The sequence below is a fragment of the Bactrocera neohumeralis genome, unplaced genomic scaffold (genome assembly GCF_024586455.1).
Source record: "Bactrocera neohumeralis isolate Rockhampton unplaced genomic scaffold, APGP_CSIRO_Bneo_wtdbg2-racon-allhic-juicebox.fasta_v2 cluster10, whole genome shotgun sequence".
NCBI classification, from domain to species: Eukaryota; Metazoa; Arthropoda; class Insecta; order Diptera; family Tephritidae; genus Bactrocera; species Bactrocera neohumeralis.
The window spans coordinates 27413245-27436135 of NW_026089623.1; the positions used below are offsets into that span (position 1 = coordinate 27413245).

The 22891-nt window shown below is 33.9% G+C and overlaps 2 protein-coding genes across 9 annotated transcripts in view; one reads left to right on the plus strand and one right to left on the minus strand.

Moving 5' to 3' along the window:
* Positions 1-22891, plus strand: part of LOC126765208 (uncharacterized) — a 147417-nt gene that overhangs the window by 24402 nt on the left and 100124 nt on the right. The gene's annotated exons all lie outside the window — the stretch shown is intronic.
* On the minus strand, positions 19677-20554 carry LOC126765352 (uncharacterized). The gene is made up of 2 exons (XM_050483077.1): positions 20426-20554; positions 19677-20330 (listed from the first exon to the last, which is right to left on the minus strand). The coding sequence occupies exons 1-2, from the start codon at positions 20437-20439 to the stop codon at positions 19736-19738; spliced, it is 609 nt and encodes a 202-aa protein (XP_050339034.1). The 5' UTR covers positions 20440-20554; the 3' UTR covers positions 19677-19735.

The window sequence follows — 22891 nt, forward strand, 5'->3', positions numbered from 1 at the left end:
CTACTGCAACCCCCTATGCTAAATTACAGTTTTATATCTCAATTTAGTGCTTAATTATTGGACTTTATAAGTTTTCGGTTATTAACGTTTTATTTGCATGGCAGTCCTCCGATTACACCCATCCTTTTTACTAAGAAACGGGCGTACCAAGAATATAATTATGATACAAATTGAAATCCTGGTAACGGTTTGTTTGCCCGTCCGCCCATGAAATCGAAAGTTTGAATAAAAGTTGAGATATCGCGATGAAGACGGTTCGTACATGTATAAGAAACCTCATATAAAGAAATTAAAACAATTTATAAAAAATATTAGAGTTAAAAAAATATGCAATAGTGTGTCAACTGCACTGAAGACGCAAATCGGTCGATAGTAGTTATGAGCGATATTTCACTACCAGTGATTTTTATACCCTGAACAGGGTATATTAGGTTTGTCACGAAGTTTGTAACAACCAGAAGGAATCGTCGGACACCCTTAAAGTATATATATAAATGATCAGTATGTCGAGCTGAGTCGATTTAGCCATGTCCGTCTGTCTGTCTGTCCGTCTGTCTGTATATATACGAACTAGTCTCTCAGTTTTTAAGATATCGTTTTGAAATTTTGCAAACGTCATTTTCTCTTCAAGAAGCTGCTCATTTGTCGGAACGGCCGATATCGGGCCACTATAACATATAGTTGCCATACAAACTGAACGATCGGAATCAAATGCTTGTATGGAAAACTTTCACATTTGACAAGATATATTCACGAAATTTGGTATATGTTATTCTCTATGGCAACAATATAATCTCCGAAAAAAATTTTTCAGATCGGTTAGCTATAGCATATAGCTGCCATACAAACTGAACGATCGGAAACAAGTTCTTGTATGGAAAACTTTCACATTTGACAAGATATATTCAAGAAATTTGGTATAGATTATTTTCTGAAGCTACTATGTAATCTCCGAAGAAATTGTTCAGATCGGTTAACTATAGCATATAGCTGCCATACAAACTGAACGATCGGAATCAAGTTCTTGTATGGACAACTTTCACATTTGACAAGAGATATTCACGAAATTCGGTATATGTTATTTTTAAGGCAACAATGTAATCTCTAAAAAAACTTGTTTAGAACGGATTACTATAGCATATAGCTTCCATACAAACTGAACACATAGTTACTAACAGAAATGCACCTGTGAAGGGTATTTAGCTTCGGTGCAACCGAAGTTAACGTTTTTTCTTGTTTTTATTGCTATTGAAAAATCGCATATTGCAACCGCGATCACTTTTTTTAAATAGCAATCCTGTAAGTTCTGTGAATTGTGATAGCAGTTCGAATTTGTAAATTACCATTGCGATAGCAGTTCACAAAAAACTTGTGAAATTGCGATTTTTAAAAGTTCAGTTTAATAGGGTTACTTCGATCGCAATAGCAGAATAGAATAAAGCATAAAAGTAGGAGATATGGTAAATACGCATATGCCAATTTTGTCATAGTGGTTTTAACTTTTAAGTGTAGCGTTCTTATGATTAAGTAATTTATCAGGGAATATAAATGAAGTATGGTAGATGTTTGAAGTTGTACATGAAATCAAAAAACATCGTTAACCAATTTAAAGAAATTTATCCAAAATAGGCAATGGAACTACTGCCCAATATTTTTAACGGTCGCTTGGATGATGAAAAGGCCAAATTGCCAACATTTTTAAATGCGAATGTTAAAAACATGTTTTAAGTATATAAGTTTTAAGAAGTAATCAGAAGGGTGCAACTACTAAAGAAATTTTTATATTCAAATTAATGATATTTTTAATTTTATTTATGGTTAAAACCAAATATGATTTTTTTTTATTTATGTGATGAAAAAAGAGAACAAATGTATCCATATTTTCGTTATTTTAGTTGCGATCGAAAAATAGCAATCACTGAAATCACAGTTATTGATAAATCGCAATATCGCTATTCAATAATCGATAGTAAGAGTTATTAGATACAGAGGCAAAAAAATCTAAACTTTAAAAATTTTGCTTAATGCAAAGATTCTGAAAAACAAGCAACCGATAATTGGCTTACAGGCATACAACACCAACAAAAACGATTATATTAAAACCAACAGCAACAATAGTCAGCACAAAGGAGCTGCAATAAAACAGCTAAAAACAACCACAAAAGAAGTCCCAGCAGTGCGAATAAAAGTGGAAATAAAAAAGCCATGTACTACAAAGAATATATAAAATTGAAATGCCTGGACACAGAGCCCTACAGATTCCAATTCACGATGAGGACAAAAGCAAGCAGTTGGAAGAGAATGGCTTTAAATTGAGTGGCACAGCGCAACATAGCATTCATCAAATGTGGCATGGCAGGAATGAAACTCGAAATACCAAGTTAAGACGTGGAATCAAGCAGACCAGACGGAAAGCGAAATCAAGCATTCGCTACTTAGCACGAAGAACAAGAAACCAAGGAGGGGGAATGTTTTGAATGTGCAAGCATGTGCATACATACATACATTTGTACATATGTGCATGTATGCACATGTACATTCCAATAGCCAACTCTGCAGGAGCTTTGCTATTTGACAATAATGTGGCAGTGTGGAAACAACAATGGAATGTCAACTATGATGGTACGCAGCAATGTGGCGGCGGTGTTTTGATGGAATAATCCAAACCAAACTAGCTATTAAAGAGACTCTGGAATATGTAAGTTCTGCACAAATATTGCCATTGATTTCATTTATGGGAGAAAAGTTATGGAGCCGAAATAATTACCCTATATTTGTAATAAATCGTGTATTGTAAAAACAAGTAAGCAAGGCTAAGTTCGCGTTTAACCGAACATTTCATACTCTTGCAACTTGCAAGGACAAAGCTGTGAAAATACCTTCAAGTGTTGACAATATTAGAAAATTTTGCGGCGAAATCGTGAATAGATTTCAATCAAATTTGGTATTATATATACTAAGTTTTAAGGTCATATATAGTCTCACTTAGTTTTATTAGTGTATCTTACTTCCCATCAACGAAAATTATACTAAAATCACCGTAGGCTGAGAAATAGTATTTCAAGCGATTTTATAAATATATACGTATATTAAGTAAAGTTTTAGCTCGATTTAATTCATTTGAGGTACAAAGATGCACTGTTATTATACGCTCTCTCAATTTCATTGATATAACTAGCACATTTGCTGACATATTATATCATAAAGGCAGCTGAAAGTTCGAAAATCTCGATATTAGGTATATGTAGGCTAAAACAACCGTTAAGTGACCGACGGGCGGGCGGACATCCTAGTCATTTATGTAGATTTTAGTTTATTTGAAAGTAGCTTTAAGTTTATTTGAACAAGAAAATATATTTTAATTAAAAGTGAACGAAAAATTCAAAAGTAACAAGGCTTCTTTTTAATGCTCGATCAGTCGCGCTCGCCGCCTCGTCTCCTACTCCTCGTCATCCTCCATTCATTGAGTTGATGCAACAGCTCGCTCAGTCAGCTCGCTCAGGATAGAGTTGCCATCCCACATTTATATCATAACTCCATACCTATCTCGATTAATTTTAGGTGATAGACACAACCGTTAGGTGAACAAAACTATTATTCTCTGAAGCAACACGCTGCAAGAGTATAACAAGCAAGTAACGCTAAGTTTGGATGTATCCGATCATTTTGTACTCTCGCAATTTGCCAGAATGTAAACCATTGAAATACATACATACAAGCATTACAAAACTCTCTATAAAAATTGTTTCCTATGAATAAACAATTCAGGAAACCTCGACCAAAGTGGCTAAAGTTAATATATTTGGTACATGAGGAAAAAGTCAAACAGCGAAACCGAGAATATTGCATTAGAAAAAAGAGCTTTTTATTTTATTCATATTCAACGCTAAACCACATCTGTTTAAAAAACATATATGAATATGTACATTAATATTTGTTATTCTGGCAGACTTTTGTCCGAATATGTCGGCCCCTTTCTTGTGCCTTCAATAACTTCATATGTAAGTATGTATATGAACATAAAATGTATGAGAGCTGAAGTAATTCGTTGACCATTTCACACATTTTCGACAATAACTAAATATAGTAAATCCATTATGATGGCTTTAAATAATTTTCCTAAAATATATTACATATTACTCGGAAGATTGCCTCTTTGTCTCGGCATCATACTCAAAGATCCATGACTCGATACCTGTGATTAAGTGACAGTCACAAAGTCATGAACCACGGATTTTGTTAAATTTAACATCTGGGCAAATCAACGAATACTTAGTTGACGGTCTGAGCTCAAAACTTTGCAGGTCTCCCAGTATGGTCTTCATCAGCAATCACTCAAAACCCTCCAAAAAGGTCTGGTGCCACCTAAACACACCACTTTTTGCTAAAGCAACATCTGATCGTGGTCTGATTAAGCCCACGTACTCGTAATTTTTTTTTGTACTAAGTTTCATTAAGAAATATCAATTTTTACTCAATAATGAACAAAACTAAAATGTAATGTGTCTGTAGCAAGAGTATAAAAAATTATAACTGCGTACGTGTTCCGAGAAATTTAAAAATTCACCTTAATTTTTGAACAGACCTCGTATAACGAGATAAAAATTGTAACGTCCATTTTAAGCATGCCACTTTATGACCAAAAATTGTCCAAATCGAACAAGCACTGTTCAATCCCCTAGGTACCGAATATGCGGATCTCAGTACCTATAGTTGAATTTTGACCAAAAATATCGGTCAATGTGTGAGATATACATATAATTGAAAGTGTATGTCTCAAAAATGCGTTAACTTCCTAAGCCCCCGTATAGCTAATATAAAGATTTTCGCACTTTTGGTTGATTTCAGCCGCATATGTATGAATTATATAGTATCAATGAAATGAGTTATCTCAATGAAAAGAAAAAATATAACTAATAACAAGTAAGGAAAAATTAAGGTTGGGTGAAACAGATCGTTTTATGCTCAAGAATCAAAGGCGGGGAAATACTTTAAGGTGTAAAACCAATCATATAGAGGAAAGTTAGCTGGATGTTCGAAAGTCCTGATATTAGTTATATAGGGGCTAGGCTAAGTTTTCGCTCAAATTCATCTATTTTATGCACAAAAATACACTGTTATGAGTAAAACACGGATTTAAACAATTTTTGGTCATAAGGTGGCACACACTAAAGACATTATTTGTGCAAGGTAGATAGAAGTTCCTATAAGATTTGAACTCAACAAATTTGGCTGTTGTAGCTTACATAAGTGATTTGGGACGCATTAAACTTGTTAGAAGGCGAGTTCACCCCCACTTTTTAAAAAAAATTTGCGCACAGGGGGCCCTTGCTACTGCAATCCTCTGTATCATATTAAAGTTTTATATATTAATTTAATGCTTAGTTATGGCTCTTTATATGTTTTCGGTTAATGGCGATTTGTAGGCCTCGATTTTTTTTTGTTATACTCTCGCAGCAAAGTTGCTAAAGAGAGTATTATAGTTTTGTTCACATAACGGTTGTTTGTAAGTCCTAAAACTAAAAGAGTCAGATATAGGGTTATATATACCCTATTATGATCAGGGGGATGAGTAGAGTTGAAATCCGAATGTCTGTCTGTCCGTCCGTCCGTCCGTGCAAGCTGTAACTTGAGTAAATATTGAGATATCATAATGAAACTTGGTACACGTATTTATTGGCTTCATAAGAAGGTTAAGTTCGAAGATGGGCAAAATCGGCCTACAGCCACGCCCACAAAATGGCGAAAACCGAAAACCTATAAAGTGTCATAACTAAGCCATAAATAAAGATATTAAAGAGAAATTTGGCACAAAGGATTGCATTAGGGAGGGGCATATTTGGACGTCATTTTTTTGGAAAAGTGGGCGTGGCCCCGTCCCCTACTAAGTTTTTTGTACATATCTCGGAAACTACTATAGTTATGTCAACCAAACTCTATAGAGTCGTTTCCTTCAGGTATTTCCATGCACAGTTCAAAAATGGAAAAAATCGGATAATAACCACGCCCACCTCCCATACAAAGGTTATGTTGAAAATCACTAAAAGTGCGTTAACCGACTAACAAAAAACGTCAGAAACACTAAATTTTATGAAAGAAATGGCAGGAGTAAGCTGCACCCAGGCTTTTTTTTAAATTTAAAATGGGCGTGGCGTCGCCCACTTATGGACCAAAAACCATATCTCAGGAACTACTCCACCGATTTCAATGAAGTTCAGTACATAATATTTTCTTAACACCCTGATGACATGTACGAAATATGAGTGAAATCGGTTCACAACCACGCCTTCTTCCAATATAACGCTATTTTGAATTCCATCTGATGCCTTCTCTGTATAATATATAGCACATTAGGAACCAATGATGATAGCGGAATAAAACTTTACACAAATACGGTATTTGAAATATATGTAAATGACGGATAATGAAATCTCGATTATCACTTTGTCATGCGAGAGTATAAAATGTTCGGCGACACCCGAACTTAGCCCTTCCTTACTTGTTTTGTAATAAGGAACTCTCATATCAAGTTTCATCGAGATATCTCAATATTTACTCAAGTTACAGCTTGCACGGACGGATAGACAGACAGTCAACCAGATTTCATCATTTATATACATATATATAGATATAACCCTATATCTATCTTGTTTGCTATAATACTCTGTGCCAACTGGTTGAAGATGTATAAAGAGATTTTCGACCATCAGCATAACTTTACCCCATATCAGAGAACTGCAACGAGTAATCAATTTTTTTTCATAATCAAATATTGATCCGTTACTCTGTCTGATTTTGTCAGTTCGATTCATGTGCACGAATCAAACCGTCAAATATCCGTAAATAATTTATGCTCATACCTGAAAGATTGAAATGTTCGTCAGCGTTCTGGTGGCAAGTTTTCATACTATACATACCATATGCTGACAGATGTTTTTATGTATCAAAAATTAATAACATGCGCACATGTTCAAAGGTCATACATTTTTCGCCACACATGATTAAAATCAATCCAGCAGAGGATTTGCTGTACTGTTAGCTTATCAGCAGTTACACATTCGTTCTATTCAAGCAATCGTCGCAACGCTATGAACTGGCATGATACGATTTGAACCGAAGTCAGTCATACCCTTTACTCGATCGTGATTGCTGAAGAACAAATTGATCATGTTGCATCAAATCAGTTGACGCTGGTCGGTACTCGAATTGATCAACAATGTTTTATATGATGAACGGAATTGATTGTGTTCTTGACACGAATGTTTGTTCTGACTTAATCATACTCGCTGCAGCTTTCTGCTCTATATGATTGGTGATTGTATGAAAGGTATGTACAATGATGAAACCCTAGGATCATTTTATTAGTCTGTGGCATGTTAATTGTATATAATATTGGCAAACCAGTTAAAATTAAGACTTCTTATAATGGTTTTAGTTATTCAATACCCCTATATATTCCATAATTTGATATCGGTCGTTCCACCTGTATTTAAACCGTTCAGGTTTATCAAAATTTGTGATATTTTTTTGAAACTAAATAGACAAAGTTTCTTACAAATTATGTGGTTTGTCGTTTGAAGTAGAATAGAATTAGTGCATATCTGTGTCTAAACCTCATAATGTAATGAATTCCAATCCTCTGGGAGATGTTTTCCACATCAACTCAATTAATTAAATCTTCCGTTATTAATATAATTTTAAGTATATAAAATACCAAATTTGATTGTACTTTATTCATGATTTCGTTGAATATGAATGTTGAGTATTTCGCAATATGTTTATACTTTTACAACATGTTGCTACATAGTAAAATAGTTTGGTTTGAGTAAAAATTGATGTGCCTTAATGAAACTCCGTACATGTGTTTCTTGGCCAAAAAGTGAGGAACGAACTGGTCCTCTGGGCGTTAAATTCATTGAAAACTAATCATTTGCCATAACTATGCTCCGGAAGATGGAGTCATGTGTAGAAGTTCACACAAATGACGAAAGTTCTCTGACTGCCATCCACTTGGGAGTGGCCAGAAACTATTATTTTACATATGGTTCAAGCGACTTCCGGTCTTCGACCAAGTATCCTCTGGGTAGCCAAAGAACATCCGTTTGAAGGCGAGCTAAAGTGAGAAGGCGAACCGTCCCTCCCCAGGGTTGTGCGCTGGATATATTATAGAATAAGAATAAGAATCATTATGTGATAATATGTAGTATGTCCCTGTACTAAAAAATGAGTTGATCATATGTCTAATTGAAAAAGTTTCCTACTTTAAACTGATTTTATACCGAAATCTTTATTCCTAACATGTATAAAATCTTGTGAAAACTTGTCCTAGTCCCATTTTACTAAAATAGAATTATTAAACATTCGGTTGACTTTAGTCATTATATGTATATTGGTGGTGGTGTGTGGGGTAACTTAATAAAACTCATAGAGCATGTTTTTCTCTTAATAATATGTAGTAAAAACAACAATGAATAAAATCGGGTTCACACTATCCCTATCCCCCATATATAAGATTTTCAAACTTCCGGTTGTCTTTATACCGTCCAAATCGGTCAATAGGTAAATATATTAGTAAACTGAACGTAAAATACTGGGTATACTATAGTTTAATGCCTAAAATATATGAAATTATATTATACTAGATGTAATTATTTTCGTTACTGTAAATGATCTTTGCAAGTTGCAAGAGTATAAAACTTAGCTCTTCCTTATTTGGTTTTATTAAACCTGGGTAAAAGAATTATATTGACGAAATGTAATACCTAATAAAATTCTTAAAAAGTGAAATAAATTTGAAAAATGGCAATCATTTAGTCTTTGGAGTTCCTTATGTTCTAGCTACACTTCGAGTTTTGGCCAGGCGTCTGCCTCCCATTTATTGTTAATTAATTCAGAATATTCAATTGCATCAGATTCTATAATATAATTCCAACTTAACACAACTTCGCTAAGAAGCGGATAGTCGTTGACACAAATGGCTTAGTCTTCATAAATAAGAAAATTATATTTCAACCCTATTGTGGCTTATCGGCTTATTAACACATTATTCAATTATTTAGCTCAACATCAGCTGCTCCAGTTTACAATTTTATTGTTTTTTCATTTGAGACACGTCATATTGAAGAATGTTGAACATGTGAAACACCTTCCAAATAAATCCGAAGCAATCAAAGAAAATTCAATTCATGAATTTATAAACGAACAGGAGTTGTCCAGCACAAATCAAATGAAATTAAAAAGTTCAATAACGTTTTTGTCATTTTGACATGCTCGCATAATTTGAATCCTTGCATCGGTAGTGATGGAATACTAAAAACGAATGGACGACGACTTGTCACCTAATGCCGCTGCAACATATTGCAAAAATACAGCAGACGAATGAAATCGAAAAGTTGAATAGTTATTGGTGGCGTAGCACCGCTAAGTTGTACGCGCCGTTAATACCAATTTATATTCGAATAAAAACATAACACTCGTATGTTAGCTTCTGATTTGCCAAAAGCCCCCACTGCTACACCTCTTGTGGTTTTATTTTCGTTTTTTGCGAAAACCATTTTTCGTTGGCGTGTCTCGCTTGCTAAGGAGGCAAAGTAGACGATAATTTGACGCTGTGGATGTGTTTTTCATTAATTAAAATTTGACACTTTCAGTCGTCGGTTTGTGTGTGTTCAGTTTTTTTATTTTTCACTTTAGTTTGAGGCCGTATGATGTGTGTATGCTTGTCAAATGCATTAAATTACTAATTTGCGGTTTTGTCCGAACAATTTGTTGGGTTGAGCATAGCATTCACGATGAAGCAGCGTTTGCGTATTGCTATACAGATATTCACTCATAATAAACGTAAGCATTCAAGCATATAGTATGATCATACATACTCGCACCTAAATTATCTAAAACAAGTAACAAGGCAGATCTATTAGTTAGAAGAGTGTCGACAATGTGTGCCAGTACGAAAGTGAACTAAACATTCATGTACTTACATATATATATGTATATATATGTATATTTTCCCTACTCTCTAAATTGTCGCAATTGAACGCTATCGTACAAAGCATTTAGTTAACAGCAAAATGACAGTAAAAACCTTTTACCGCGACCTTCACTGTACATAAGTAGGTATTTATAAATGTACACATTCTATTATACTTACAGTACATACCCTATTGCAAACAAAGTTACAATATTGGGTTAGGTCGCCATCCCTAGACCCATATGAATGCATACTTACATACATAAGCATACCACATATTTGCGCAAGCAAGACGTGCTTACGACCATTTAACTAAGGTTAGTGACTGTCACCATGTCTGGCAGTCGCTGATTACTAAAGTAGGATACCATTGCGGTAATACTCGTATGGAATCGGTGGAAAAAACTATTCGCTAACCAAAATGCACTAGAAAAAATCTGTTTTAAGTAAAAATGTTTAATATTTATATTAATAGACATATTCATTTGGTGATATTACTCACAAGAATAACGGTTAAACATAATACATACAGCTGATAAGAAACTTAGTTTGTATTGTATTTTCGGAAAAGGCACATTAATCTGCTTCGTTCGATTATATACCTTTATAACAAGTAATGCCCCGATTTTGATATCGAGAAACCATTTTTGACTTCAGAAGACCATAATTCGAAACTAGGACTTTCAGGGAAGGTGTTAGTACATGATTTTCAGCCAACTACTTTAATAAAATTTTATTTTATTCTTATCAGATCGCATTACATTTGAATCCTTGCATTAAAAACAAATAACTCTTTATCACGATTTGCCGTGTGTCAACGGTTAACTATTTAGATACTACTCATTCAATTCAGCCTGACCATTCCCTCTTGTAATATTTTCCACCTGCAAAAAATTTTGTAAATAAAATAAACACACAAAAAACACTCAGAATTGTAAAATACTAGGTCTGTTCATATGAGGAAAACATATCTAATAACATTATCGATTTACCTGAATTATTTTATGGTTTTTCAAAATATTTCCTTGTATGTATACTTCTTCGACTAATTCATTACTAATACACCAAATTAGCAAAGTTAACTAACTTCTTTCGTTGGTGACGTTCACAACGAAAAAGTTTTACAGGATGGACTCACAAAATTTAACCGCCTTTTATATTAAGATATTCTCCAATAATAGCGAAAGAGTTGAACATTATACAAAATGATTGATAGATCCAGACTTTAAAAGTTAATAATATTTTTAAAAGTTTGAAATATATAGATACTAACGTTGGTTACTAATTTTCGGTTCTGCCAAACTTTAGCCCTACCTTGCATAATGTTTATTTTGATTGTATTATAAAATGCAGTCTTTCTTATCGGTGAACCTAGTCACGTTTTCGGAATGACCATAACAAAGCGACAACAGTAGTATACCAGCAGGCGGTTCAAATGGATAGATAGATAGAGGAACAAACAAACCTGGGGCACAGTCGCATAAGTTTAAAACACAAACTGAAACCTAAAATTACAGCTTATGCGAACGCAGAAATATGCGTTGTCCACAAATCAGCGAGTTATGCTTTATCAAACACCTGTGAATGTACATGCATACATACATATGTTTGTAAGTTAAATTTGTATTTGCTATCGCAATACTTATTGCGCATGCCTGACGAGCTCGATCGAGAGTCAAGTAGAAGGTAAAGTATGCAATTATTTCAATATTTATTGTATTCATCGTTTTTATTCCATTACACATTTTTGTCATTAATCGTTGTATGAGTAATACCCTACATTAAAAATATAGGACATTTTAAGTTTGTTGAGTTATTCGATTAAATTTAAGTTAGCCCTTTTTTTATCTCATTCATATTCGGAAATATTGACTCTCAAACTATTGATAGTTGATCGCCTGAAACTTCCTAATAATGTTTACTCAGTTCGAAGAATAGACATTATCTTAGTAGGCTATACGTGCAATGATATCGGATTTTCGATACACTCAACTCTAGAAAGACAGTTCTACCAACGAACTTACCTGGTTTTTATTAAGGTTTCTAAACTATCTATATAATACAGTTATAAGCATATGTAATATGAACTGTCATATTAGTTTAAAATCTGAAAAAGTCGTAAAACGATGTTTGCAATTTTTTAAAGTCCATTCCGCACACACTACTTAACTCATTTGAACAAAATTGTATACATACTCTTCCAAAATATTTAAATTAATACATGTGTACATATTCCTGTTCGCTCCGTATCATTGCCATAACATTCTTCAAATTTCGATTGATGTTTGGCACCTTATTGTAAGCATTTAGGAGTAATGTATTATAGACAGGATTTACATTCACAATTTATCTTAGCTCTGAACATAATCATAAAAACAAAACTTAACGAAAATGTTTTACTGAATACAATAATTTCATCTCGTTTATATATTTAAATATTTGAGCTACCTGTTAGAAATCGGATGAGGATAGTGGTTGAAAAGAAAACGCAATCCATAACTTTATTAGATTCCTAGCTCTCGGAATAAATGAATTTTTCTTCATTCCTATGGAACCTTGTGATCACTAGCATCGAAACATGTGCTATCGTATTTCGTAATTTACATATTAGTGATAAAGCAATCATAAGATTATTGTTAGCCAAAATTCGTACAAAATTTTAGGTGTGAAATACATATTTTTGAGTTTTTGTGCTTTTATATAATAGTAGTTTCCAAGTGCAAATCAATTGTAAGCATACGTCTTTATTTTAAAGAACATTTGCAAAAATAAGAAAAATTACATCCCTTACATAAAAGGTGTAAGATAAATAACATAATATCAAGAGGTAAAAGCCTTCTGTGAACACACATAAATGGGTTCATAAGTACTCTCAGAATACTTTATTAGAAAGCAAATTTTAGCTCTGATTAAAAGCGAGATTCTGTAACCAGTCTCCAGTCTCTATTTGATACATTTTGAGGTAAAGTATCAATTTGTGACTAGTTACTATTCACTAAACAGTCTCTAGCATTAGTCTCAAACTATTGCCTCATATTTGAGACCTGATAGTTAGCAAATCACAAAACTAAAAGCAACTCCTGTCTGCCATCTTGAATATACTGAATAGAGATCTTCATAGATATTAATCGATTGTCGTTTTTTTTATATTTTGTAAGCAACTCAAACACGAAAGGGTTAAAAATAATTCAATTTTACATAAACTTCGTAAATATTATGAAACAAAGTGAACATATATTTTTATTTTTATTGATGATTATGTTTTTTGACTATATTATAGAAATTTAATATTTGTTATCGACATATTTATTTTCATTCAAGTGTAAAAACATCTCTGAATAATGAAATGTAATAGATTTTGTGACTGTCACTTACAGAATAGCAAAATCGTCTCAAGTCTCAAAAATTGTCTCTAACTTAAAATCTCAAATTTAGAGACTTGAGACTGTATCACAGTGCAGAATCGCACGGTAATATTACCTTTGTTTCTGTGCTGGTAGAAGCAGTTAGCTACCAAAAAGTAAAATAATGGATTAACTGAGTTGATCGCTCACCAAGATCTCTTCAAAGTGTACAGTTAAATAAAAATTCTTATGGCAAGATAAGCAACATAACAATTGATATATTTTTAAATTTTTACAATTTAAGTAAGTACATATAAGTTCAGTTCAAATGTGTGCAAAGAATAAATTTTTAAACATTTATTTTAACTTAATAATTTTCTATTTTTTAAATATACCTCCTAAAATGACAAAAGCTCCAATCTTCTTATCTTATGTATAACAAGTAAGGAAGGGCTAAGTTCGGGTGCCACCGAACATTTTATACTCTCGCATGATAAAGTAATAATCGAGATTTCATTATACGTCATTTACATATTTTTCAAATACCGTATTTGTGTAAAGTTTTATTCCGCTATCATCATTGGTTCCTATTGTACTATATATTATACAGAGAAGGCATCAGATGGAATTCAAAATAGCGTTATATTGGAAGAAGGCGTGGTTGTGAACCGATTTCACCCATATTTCGTACATGTCATCAGGGTGTTAAGAAAATATTACATACCGAATTTCATTGAAATCGGTATAGTAGTTCCTGAGATATGGTTTTTGGTCCATAAGTGGGCGAGGCCACGCCCATTTTCAATTTTTAAAAAAAGCCTGGGTGCAGCTTCCTTCTGCAATTTCTTCCGTAAAATTAACGCACTTTTAGTGATTTTCAACATAACCTTTATATGGGAGGTGGGCGTGGTTATTATTTGATTTCTTCCATTTTTGAACTGTATATGGAAATACCTGAAGGAGACGACTCTATAGAGTTAGGTTGACATAGCTATAGTAGTTTCCGAGATATGTACAAAAAACTTAGTAGGGGGCGGGGCCACGCCCACTTTTCCAAAAAAACTTACGTCCAAATATGCCCCTCCCTAATGCGATCCTTTGTGCCAAATTTCACTTTAATATCATTATTTATGGCTTAGTTATGACACTTTATAGGTTTTCGGTTTTCGCCATTTTGTGGGCGTGGCAGTGGGCCGATTTTGTCTATCTTCGAACTTAACCTTCTTATGAAGCCAAGGAATACGTGTACCAAGTTTCATCATGATATCTCAATTTTTACTCAAGTTACAGCTTGCACGGACGGACGGACGGACAGACAGACATCCGGATTTCGACTCTACTCGTCACCCTGATCACTTTGGTATATATAACCCTATATCTGACTCTTTTAGAATTAGGACTTACAAACAACCGTTATGTGAACAAAACTATAATACTCTCCTTAGCAACATTGTTGCGAGAGTATAAAAATGAATCGCAAAATGTGTTGCTAAGCGCATAACTCAACAACGCCTGGACCAATTTGGCCAATTCTTTTTTCTAAATGTTCGTTGAGGTTCAAGGATGGTTTTCACGGCAAGAAAATTTCGAAGAGCTGCCGTAAAACCCCTAAACTCAGCCCTTTTCTTTTTCCATACAAACGAATGAATGTTTGTTTGTTAGTAACGCTAAGAGAACGGCTGCACCAATCTTGGTGAAATTTTCAAAGGTTGTTCATTGTGAATTGGGGAAGGTTTAGAAATAAAAATACCTTTTACTTTTCATGAGGAAAAGTCGGAAAATTGGACAATTCCAAAAAGTAACTTTTTTCCATACAAATTTTTTTCAATTTAGTTTTGTTTTGTTTTTCAATATTTTGATTTGTAAATTATTTGAATCGTTCAATTTTGGTCGTTACCTATTTCATTCCGGCTATTCAAAAGAAAAATTATTGAAAATTATTCAGTGAAAACTTTATGTGTGTTTCATACAAAGTGATCAATTGCAGATTGAAATTCGTTACGAAGTCACGAAGAGGTCGCCCTAATATCGGTCGGCGTTCTTTTTGCCATCAACGTGTGGCAGCCCAAAGCAAGAAGTACTCCCAGGATGTGATGGCATACGTGCGGAATTATGGATCGCGGTCAACCAGCAAGCTATCGTTACGTTGTCACACCACAACCATTCAAACAACAGTTACGATGTTTGATGGACTTTATCTTGAAGCAACGTATTTGTGGTGCTGTTAGATGCTAGATGTACTCTGTTGAGTGGCAAAAGAGAGGAGAGAGCATTATTGTGTAATTCACATTCAAAACACATATCAATGTTGAGTATTGAAGTTTGGTGTAATCGATAAAATACGTTTGTAAGTACATCACCAAAGGAAGCAACATGGCGGTTATTGGTCTTGAACGATACGGTCGATACGTGAACTGCAATAAAGCGCTTTGTAGGATATTTACTTTGCAATTTATGAACGTTTTCCAACTGTTGTGCGTCTCGCAGTTAATTTGGAGAATGGCCAAAGAGTGTATTTCAACCCAGAGAATACAGTACAGCCAGTGGAAACACCGCCAGCAACAAAATTAACATTTACGAGTTTTTGCTCAACTTTCGTCAGTCATGGGATGCATCGTCGAAGTAATAGTTACGCAGAAAGCAAGGCCAATCAGTAGATGGACAGCCGGGTGTGTTATCAACTAATGCATTAGGACGAATTTACACAATCCACCCGAAAAACGGCGATTGTTTCCACCTTCGGTTGCTATTGATTAATGTACGCGGTTCAACTTCATTTGAGTCTATGCGTACTGTGAATTGTACGGTGTGTGCAACTTTTTGAGAAGCAATCCAGCAATTACAATTGCTGGAACACGTTAATCGCTGGAATCGCTACTTCGCATGCCACTGAAGGTCGCACACTTTTCGCGAGGATCCTTTCGACATATCAGCCTTCAAATCCGCGTCAATTATGGGATACGAACAAAAATGATATTGCCGAAAACATTTTACATCGCATTCGCTAAGAATTGTAAATGGGTCAATTCCGGTTGATACTTGCGGTGGTTTGATATCAATTCCAATTGCCGTTTATCAATTCACGAAAGATCAACTCATCACGAATGTTCGGACATTGGCCAAATTATCGTAACTACGATTCCTTAAGTGCACGCGCAATGTTTGCTGCCAAAAATTCCGATGTTGTTGACTTAAACTGGAAGATTCAACCACAAATTCCGGGAGAATTGCGCTCATACAAATCGATCGATCGTCTTGACAATGAAGACGGCGCCGTGAAATATTCAGTGGTATTTCTAAATTCTTTGGGCAGGCTTGGTATGCCACCGCATTATTTGCGTCTCAAAGTTGGATCTGTCGTTATTATGTTTCGCAATCTGCATGCGCCGAAACTGTGTAATGGAACCCAACTGATTGTGACGCACCTATCGAATACGAGGGGCAGACTGCTTAATTCTATGAATTCCTTTGATTTCTAACGATTTGCCATTTCAGTTCAAACTAATTCCGTTTCCAGTAAAAATTGCATTTGAGATGACAATCAACAGGAAACAAGGATAGTCGCATAGTGTGTGGCATAGTTTTAAATAAAATTCCAAATAAATGTGAACTTGTTTACACAACTGTTTAACAGCTGTTTCTTTAATTGGCAGTAACTAATATCTGCCAGCACAATTTTTACAACACTTCTTACGCTTTCGACTCTCGTGAGTTAAAAAAAAGTTTTTTGAGAAAAAATTGGCTTAAAATTATAAATCAAACCTATTATCCTCAGACTGTTTATAATGCAATCATTTTATATGCTGTGTAATGCAGATGGCTAAATATAGCGCAAACTGTTTCTTACCACTGCTGCTTAGTCAATGGGTAGGTCCCGCTTAAGTGGGTTCTCCAATTTATTTTTAATGCGTTGAATTTTAATGCGAAGGCAAACAATGAAAAGAGAATTAGTACATATAACGAACAAACATAGTTGCTTCCAAACAACAACCTTAAAAATGTGTACCTCTATGCACACATGTGCATTGGCAACTATTTGGATTTAAGTATGACCAACAGAGAAAAGCGGAGCAAACAATTTATACAAGTACAACGGCGGGCGTTGACCGCGGAGAATTTTGTCTCATTGCCCATTAAAATTTGCCTATCACTTTTATTGTTCCTGTTTTCGCAAGCGAATTAATACAGAGATGCTTCTTGTTTCATTGATTTTTGCTTTTAGCTTAAAGCTGTACACAATTTCGAGCTGTGGATAGATTTGACTAAAGATTTGCTACGTCTACAGAGTACTTATATTTAATATAGCCTTGGCGAGTTTTCATTTATTTTCTTCTCAAGTGAGTACATGACGACAGTACTAAGTAGCTTGTCTAGTTGACACCGGTTTCCTCCAACATAAGCATGTACGTTTCAGTGCAGTTCTACTTCGGTATTCTACACATAATTAACACCGAAGTTTAGAACTAAAACGTACCCGGTGTACTATTTGCAACATAGATTCGACAGCTTTATTATAGCTAAGCTCTACTCCATAAGACTATTAAAACCATAACTTGGAAAAAACATACTTTTCCCAAGTAGATCTTCATACTGAAAATCATACACTCTCCCTGACTTAGGATTAACTTAAGCTAAACTTCTTCACGTTAACGATTCACAATTAACTTAAGGTAAACTTCTTCTAGTTAAGACATTAATAATCAGTATTTCTTACTTATATCAATGGATTCAATTAAAATAAATACGATCGATTGTATTACTAACCTTAGAAATCCCATTTTCTACCTTCATTCATTATAATCGCTTAAATACGGTTTTCAAAAAATAATTATAATTGACTTGCAACCTCAAAATTGACTAATGAAGCAATTAATAAAATAAAGCCATTTATCAAGAAGTAAATCAGTAAGCATTCAAATACTAAAAAAATATAGAAAGCATGTGGAAATACAAGATGTGAGAATATACTTATGTAATTACAAATCAGAATTAAAAGCAACATTTTACCACAAGCTAATAAAACATAATAAATTCAAATAAATCACTTCACTGCTTATGTTTACGTACATACTTATGTTCAAACATATATATATGGTTTTTATGTATGTATGTACTTTCTGTTTATATGTATCCAAACAAATAATTAAAACTACGCCTTCGTTTTACATCTGGCCGCGTTTCAGTGCTTCTATTGTTATCGAGAGCAAGTGTGACCAATAAAATTATATCCAACTTCACCAAAAAGTACAAGAATATAAGGAAGCCACTAAGATACGGCGTGACCCTCCCTAGTGCACCGACACACATCGGAAGATTTCTAATAAATTAAGATTTCTTTATATGTTTATAATAAGGTGGTACTTCCTAAAATTAACACTAAACACATGTGATGGCTTGTAAGACTACCTGCCGTTATACGAATAATTTTCTGGGATATGATATTCGACCGGAAGAATGGCAGTCAAAAACTTAACGCATTAGACTTCGTCACAAATGCAAAAATGTTGAAAGCGAAATGGTACAAGTCGAAACATGGCAGTGATTTAAATTCCATTTATTTACAAAAACCATCTTCTCACAAATATTGACAAAGGTTGCAAAAAATTGAGGCTGAAAGGAAGTTCGTTAGTTGGGGAGGCATCATAAACAGACACATACCTGTATATTTATATACCACAGCATACACATGTATGTAAATATAAAATTGACTGCGAAGAGGGTAAACGAGTAGGTTTATGAACGTTTGGCGGAAAGTGCTTTCTTGGAACAATAAATGCCGAAAATATTAACTTTTCAGCAATAACAATAAAGCTACAAGCTCAAGGCGCTGATGACAGACCCATATGTACATATATAATATGTACATACATATATAATATGTACATACATATATAATATGTACATACATATACGTATGCGTTAAAAAATTTGCAGGCAACTAAAGTTATGGCTATGTTCGTAAATGCATCATGACTTGCAGCATAAGCAACAGTTGCAACACTGCAAGTTTGACGTTTGATACTTCTTATACAATTTTTGACAATTTGCAGATACATTTGTTTGCATTTTTGAACGCGTATAATACTAAAATGGAAATTTTGCTGAATCTAATACTAGACGAAATTTGTGAGCAAAGAAATGATAGATTTTCTTTAAATTTAAGAAAAAGAAGGCTATTGAAGTCAAAAAGAAAAATTTGTAGGTACAAATGTTTGTCTTTAAAAAGAAAAATACCTAAAAACAAATCATTTATTAAAACAATAAAGTCGTTTCCCGAGGACATTTTCTATAAGAAAAAACATTTATTTAACTAAACCTAGTTTCAATAAAAAATAAGTTGAACTTCTTAAACATATAAAAAATAAAAAGGTACATTTCAGTTCTCTACCACAGGCCAAATACTTATCTATTCATATTAACACTATTTTTTTAAATAATCTGCCAACACCGATTTCATGTCTAGTAGAGCTTTTATTCTTTCTTTTTCTAGAGACAGCTTTTCCCTCTCCATAGCCATGACCTCGTTATGTCGAGCTTCTTCTTTAACCGCCTCTGCTTCGAAAAACTTTAAAATGTCTTTGTTAGACGTCGCTCGAGGATGAGTGGCTCTCTGACTGCTAGTCGGTGGAGAATCTGGCGACCCATTTACTTCACTTGAAGATGTGGGCGACGTTGAAGGTACCAAATCCAAAGAGGCTTGCAAATTTGCTATTGGAGGAGTAATTGAATGCCTTGTACCATAAACTTCGTCGAAGTCCTCAAAATACCTCCAGGATGTAGCTTCTCTACCGGAAGAATTATTTATTTTCTTAATGCGCTTGTACGTTACCAAGAGATTTAAGAATTTTCTTTGCGCTGTGGTGCTGTCCAGTCTTATATGTGGATTTACATTTTTAATTTCGCTCAAAACTTTCTTCCACAATACATTTTTCTTCTTTCTACCGGATTTAAATTCGTCCTCCATATTTAACCGTAATCTCAGCAATAACTGCGTCTCCGCATTACTGAGATTTTCACTAAAAATTTAAAAATAATAATTTATACAATTATTATTAACATAATTTAACTAAATTTCAATATAAAAATTAAAATAAAACAGTTTTGCACTTACTTTTCGTCAGACATCGTAGTTAAATGCAGTAAACAATTTTTTGATAGAAATTATGTATGACAGTTGATAGAAGTGTTGCTTTTTTGAACGCTTGATTATTGCAGTGTTGCAATATTGCATTTCTGAACGTTCTGTATATTAGGTCGACTAGTTGAAAATCCGGTATCATCAGCATTCTAAACATTTTACTTTTGGTTTTGGCTGCATGTTGAAATCGATAATGTTGCTGACAAGTAAATTATGACACTAATTACCCTACGATTCACGTAAGGAGGTATATACATAGGTATCTGACTGTGGGTTGCAAATATATACATATTATGGTATTTATGCAAATTTAAAATACACCCAGTACAATTGCTATAGACATTAGACAAATTTAAATATAATCAATTCTTATTTTCAACTGAATGATGATCTGGTTTTATTTTACCTTATTAATCCAATTGGGGATTATGAGATTTTAAACTCTCAAAATTGTTAAAAGCCTGCTTTTGATTATTTTTCCTTGCTTCTAAAGTTGACATAGAGTCAATCAATAAAGTTTACATGCATCCAATTCTATTAATCTACGACACGTTTATTTGTTTTAAAATTAATATATTTTGTGTTTTTTATACCTATTTCAAAATATGGATATGGTTTTTTTACACAAATAACAAAATTTAACACTAAAGCTTAAAATGAGCTTAATTCAAATCAAATAAGTTTACATACACTATTGATTCTTTATATAAATCAAAAGTAATTAAAATAGTTTTAGATGTGTTTATTATTTTTTTTTGGCATTCACTTTGTTGCAATTCTTGCCCCCAAACGTCGACGCGTGCTTCACACTCGATAGGGTAGTTTTTAGGCACTTTTTTAATGAAATTCGATGTTTTAGAATACGGATTTTCAATAAGTTCCAGATATGTTGCATAGGATTAATTTCTGGTGATTGCCGTTCATATTTTAATTCTATAATAACCCTTTACATACATAAATACGATTTGTATTTTGGATCGTTATCCTATTGGAAATTGATTTTGCTGCTATTAGCAGTCGGTTTAAGCACACTTCGACGTAAATTATTTTGTGAAAATCTTCAGATACATGTGCTTATCCATTTTTGAAATGTACACAAAACAATAAATCCCCAACCATTAAGGAATGTGTTGATTTCATAGACGAATCGCACATGAATAGCAATATGTATATAAGTAAGGTTAATAAAAAGAAAAAGTCGATGTTTGCTAAATAATATTTGAAAAGACCGTATTGGTTTTGGGGAAATCACAATACACCGACGAGTCAAAATTTAATATATTTGGTTCGAGTGTAAACTTTGTTGATTCACTGTATGCTTACGCTGCATACTGTTGAAATAATTGCATTATTATTACTAATAGAGTTCAGTCTGATGTCAAACTTGTGCAGAGTAAGTAGTCCCACAACATTTTCTGATTCCATGATAACTTTTTATGAATCAAATATTTAAACAGGATACATATTACCGTTACGTTTTTCAATTGGAATAGAGCTCACTGAATTTACATGCTATTAAACCATAAACTAACAATGGTTGTGAAAGCAATTCGATGCGAACGCCATAGAATGCAATGAAAGGACAAAGGCTAATTAATTTAGCGGAACTGCTGAACGTCACGATAAATCGCATTCATTGTTAAAAAAACAAACCCGACCTGTAAAGATTTGATTTCCGTCAAATTCATTTCACTGAGTTCAAAGAATGATAAGAACGCTGTGAAATCAAATATTTACAGGTCGTGTTAGTTTTCTGCAGAAGTGCAATGGATTAAGTAATACATGCAGGTCATTCGGTAGGGCATGTGAATCAATTTCTAATCTAAACAGTTTAAAGCCTGGTTGAAAGTCGAAAATCGCTTTCCAGGGTATATTGCATCAAATTATGTCTAGGTATACTCGAGAACTTATCTACATATTATTATATGTAGTCGATCTTGGACGGGGGTGATGTCAGCCTTTATTTTCACGAGGACATCAACCAGCTGGCCAGCGCACCTTCCCAATTAAGGGACCGGACATTCCAGGTACATGCGTCAGTTGACACCATGAATCACAAAAAACATATACATAGACATGATGCCGCTTGCGACTATCGAATGCCCCATAGGTTCGATATCTCTGAGGGCATATATGCCTCATACTGTACAATTGGTACTATTGAGTATAAAAACACTCGACGCATGGTAACGTTTCATTTAAATCCGTTTATCTCGCCAAAAACGCCTCAACTTGACTGTCCAATAGAATCACGCTTTGCCCAGCTGAGCGGAATCATCTATATAGTAACTATAAGTTGTCCAAGTTACCCATTTCATTTTCGTCAATTTCTGTGAAGTTATACCTTATTCTGAAAAATAAAGTACCCAATTTTGAATATCTGAAATGGTAAGTATCGATGTTGTTTCGATTTTACTGTTCATTTTTGTGCGTGGTGAA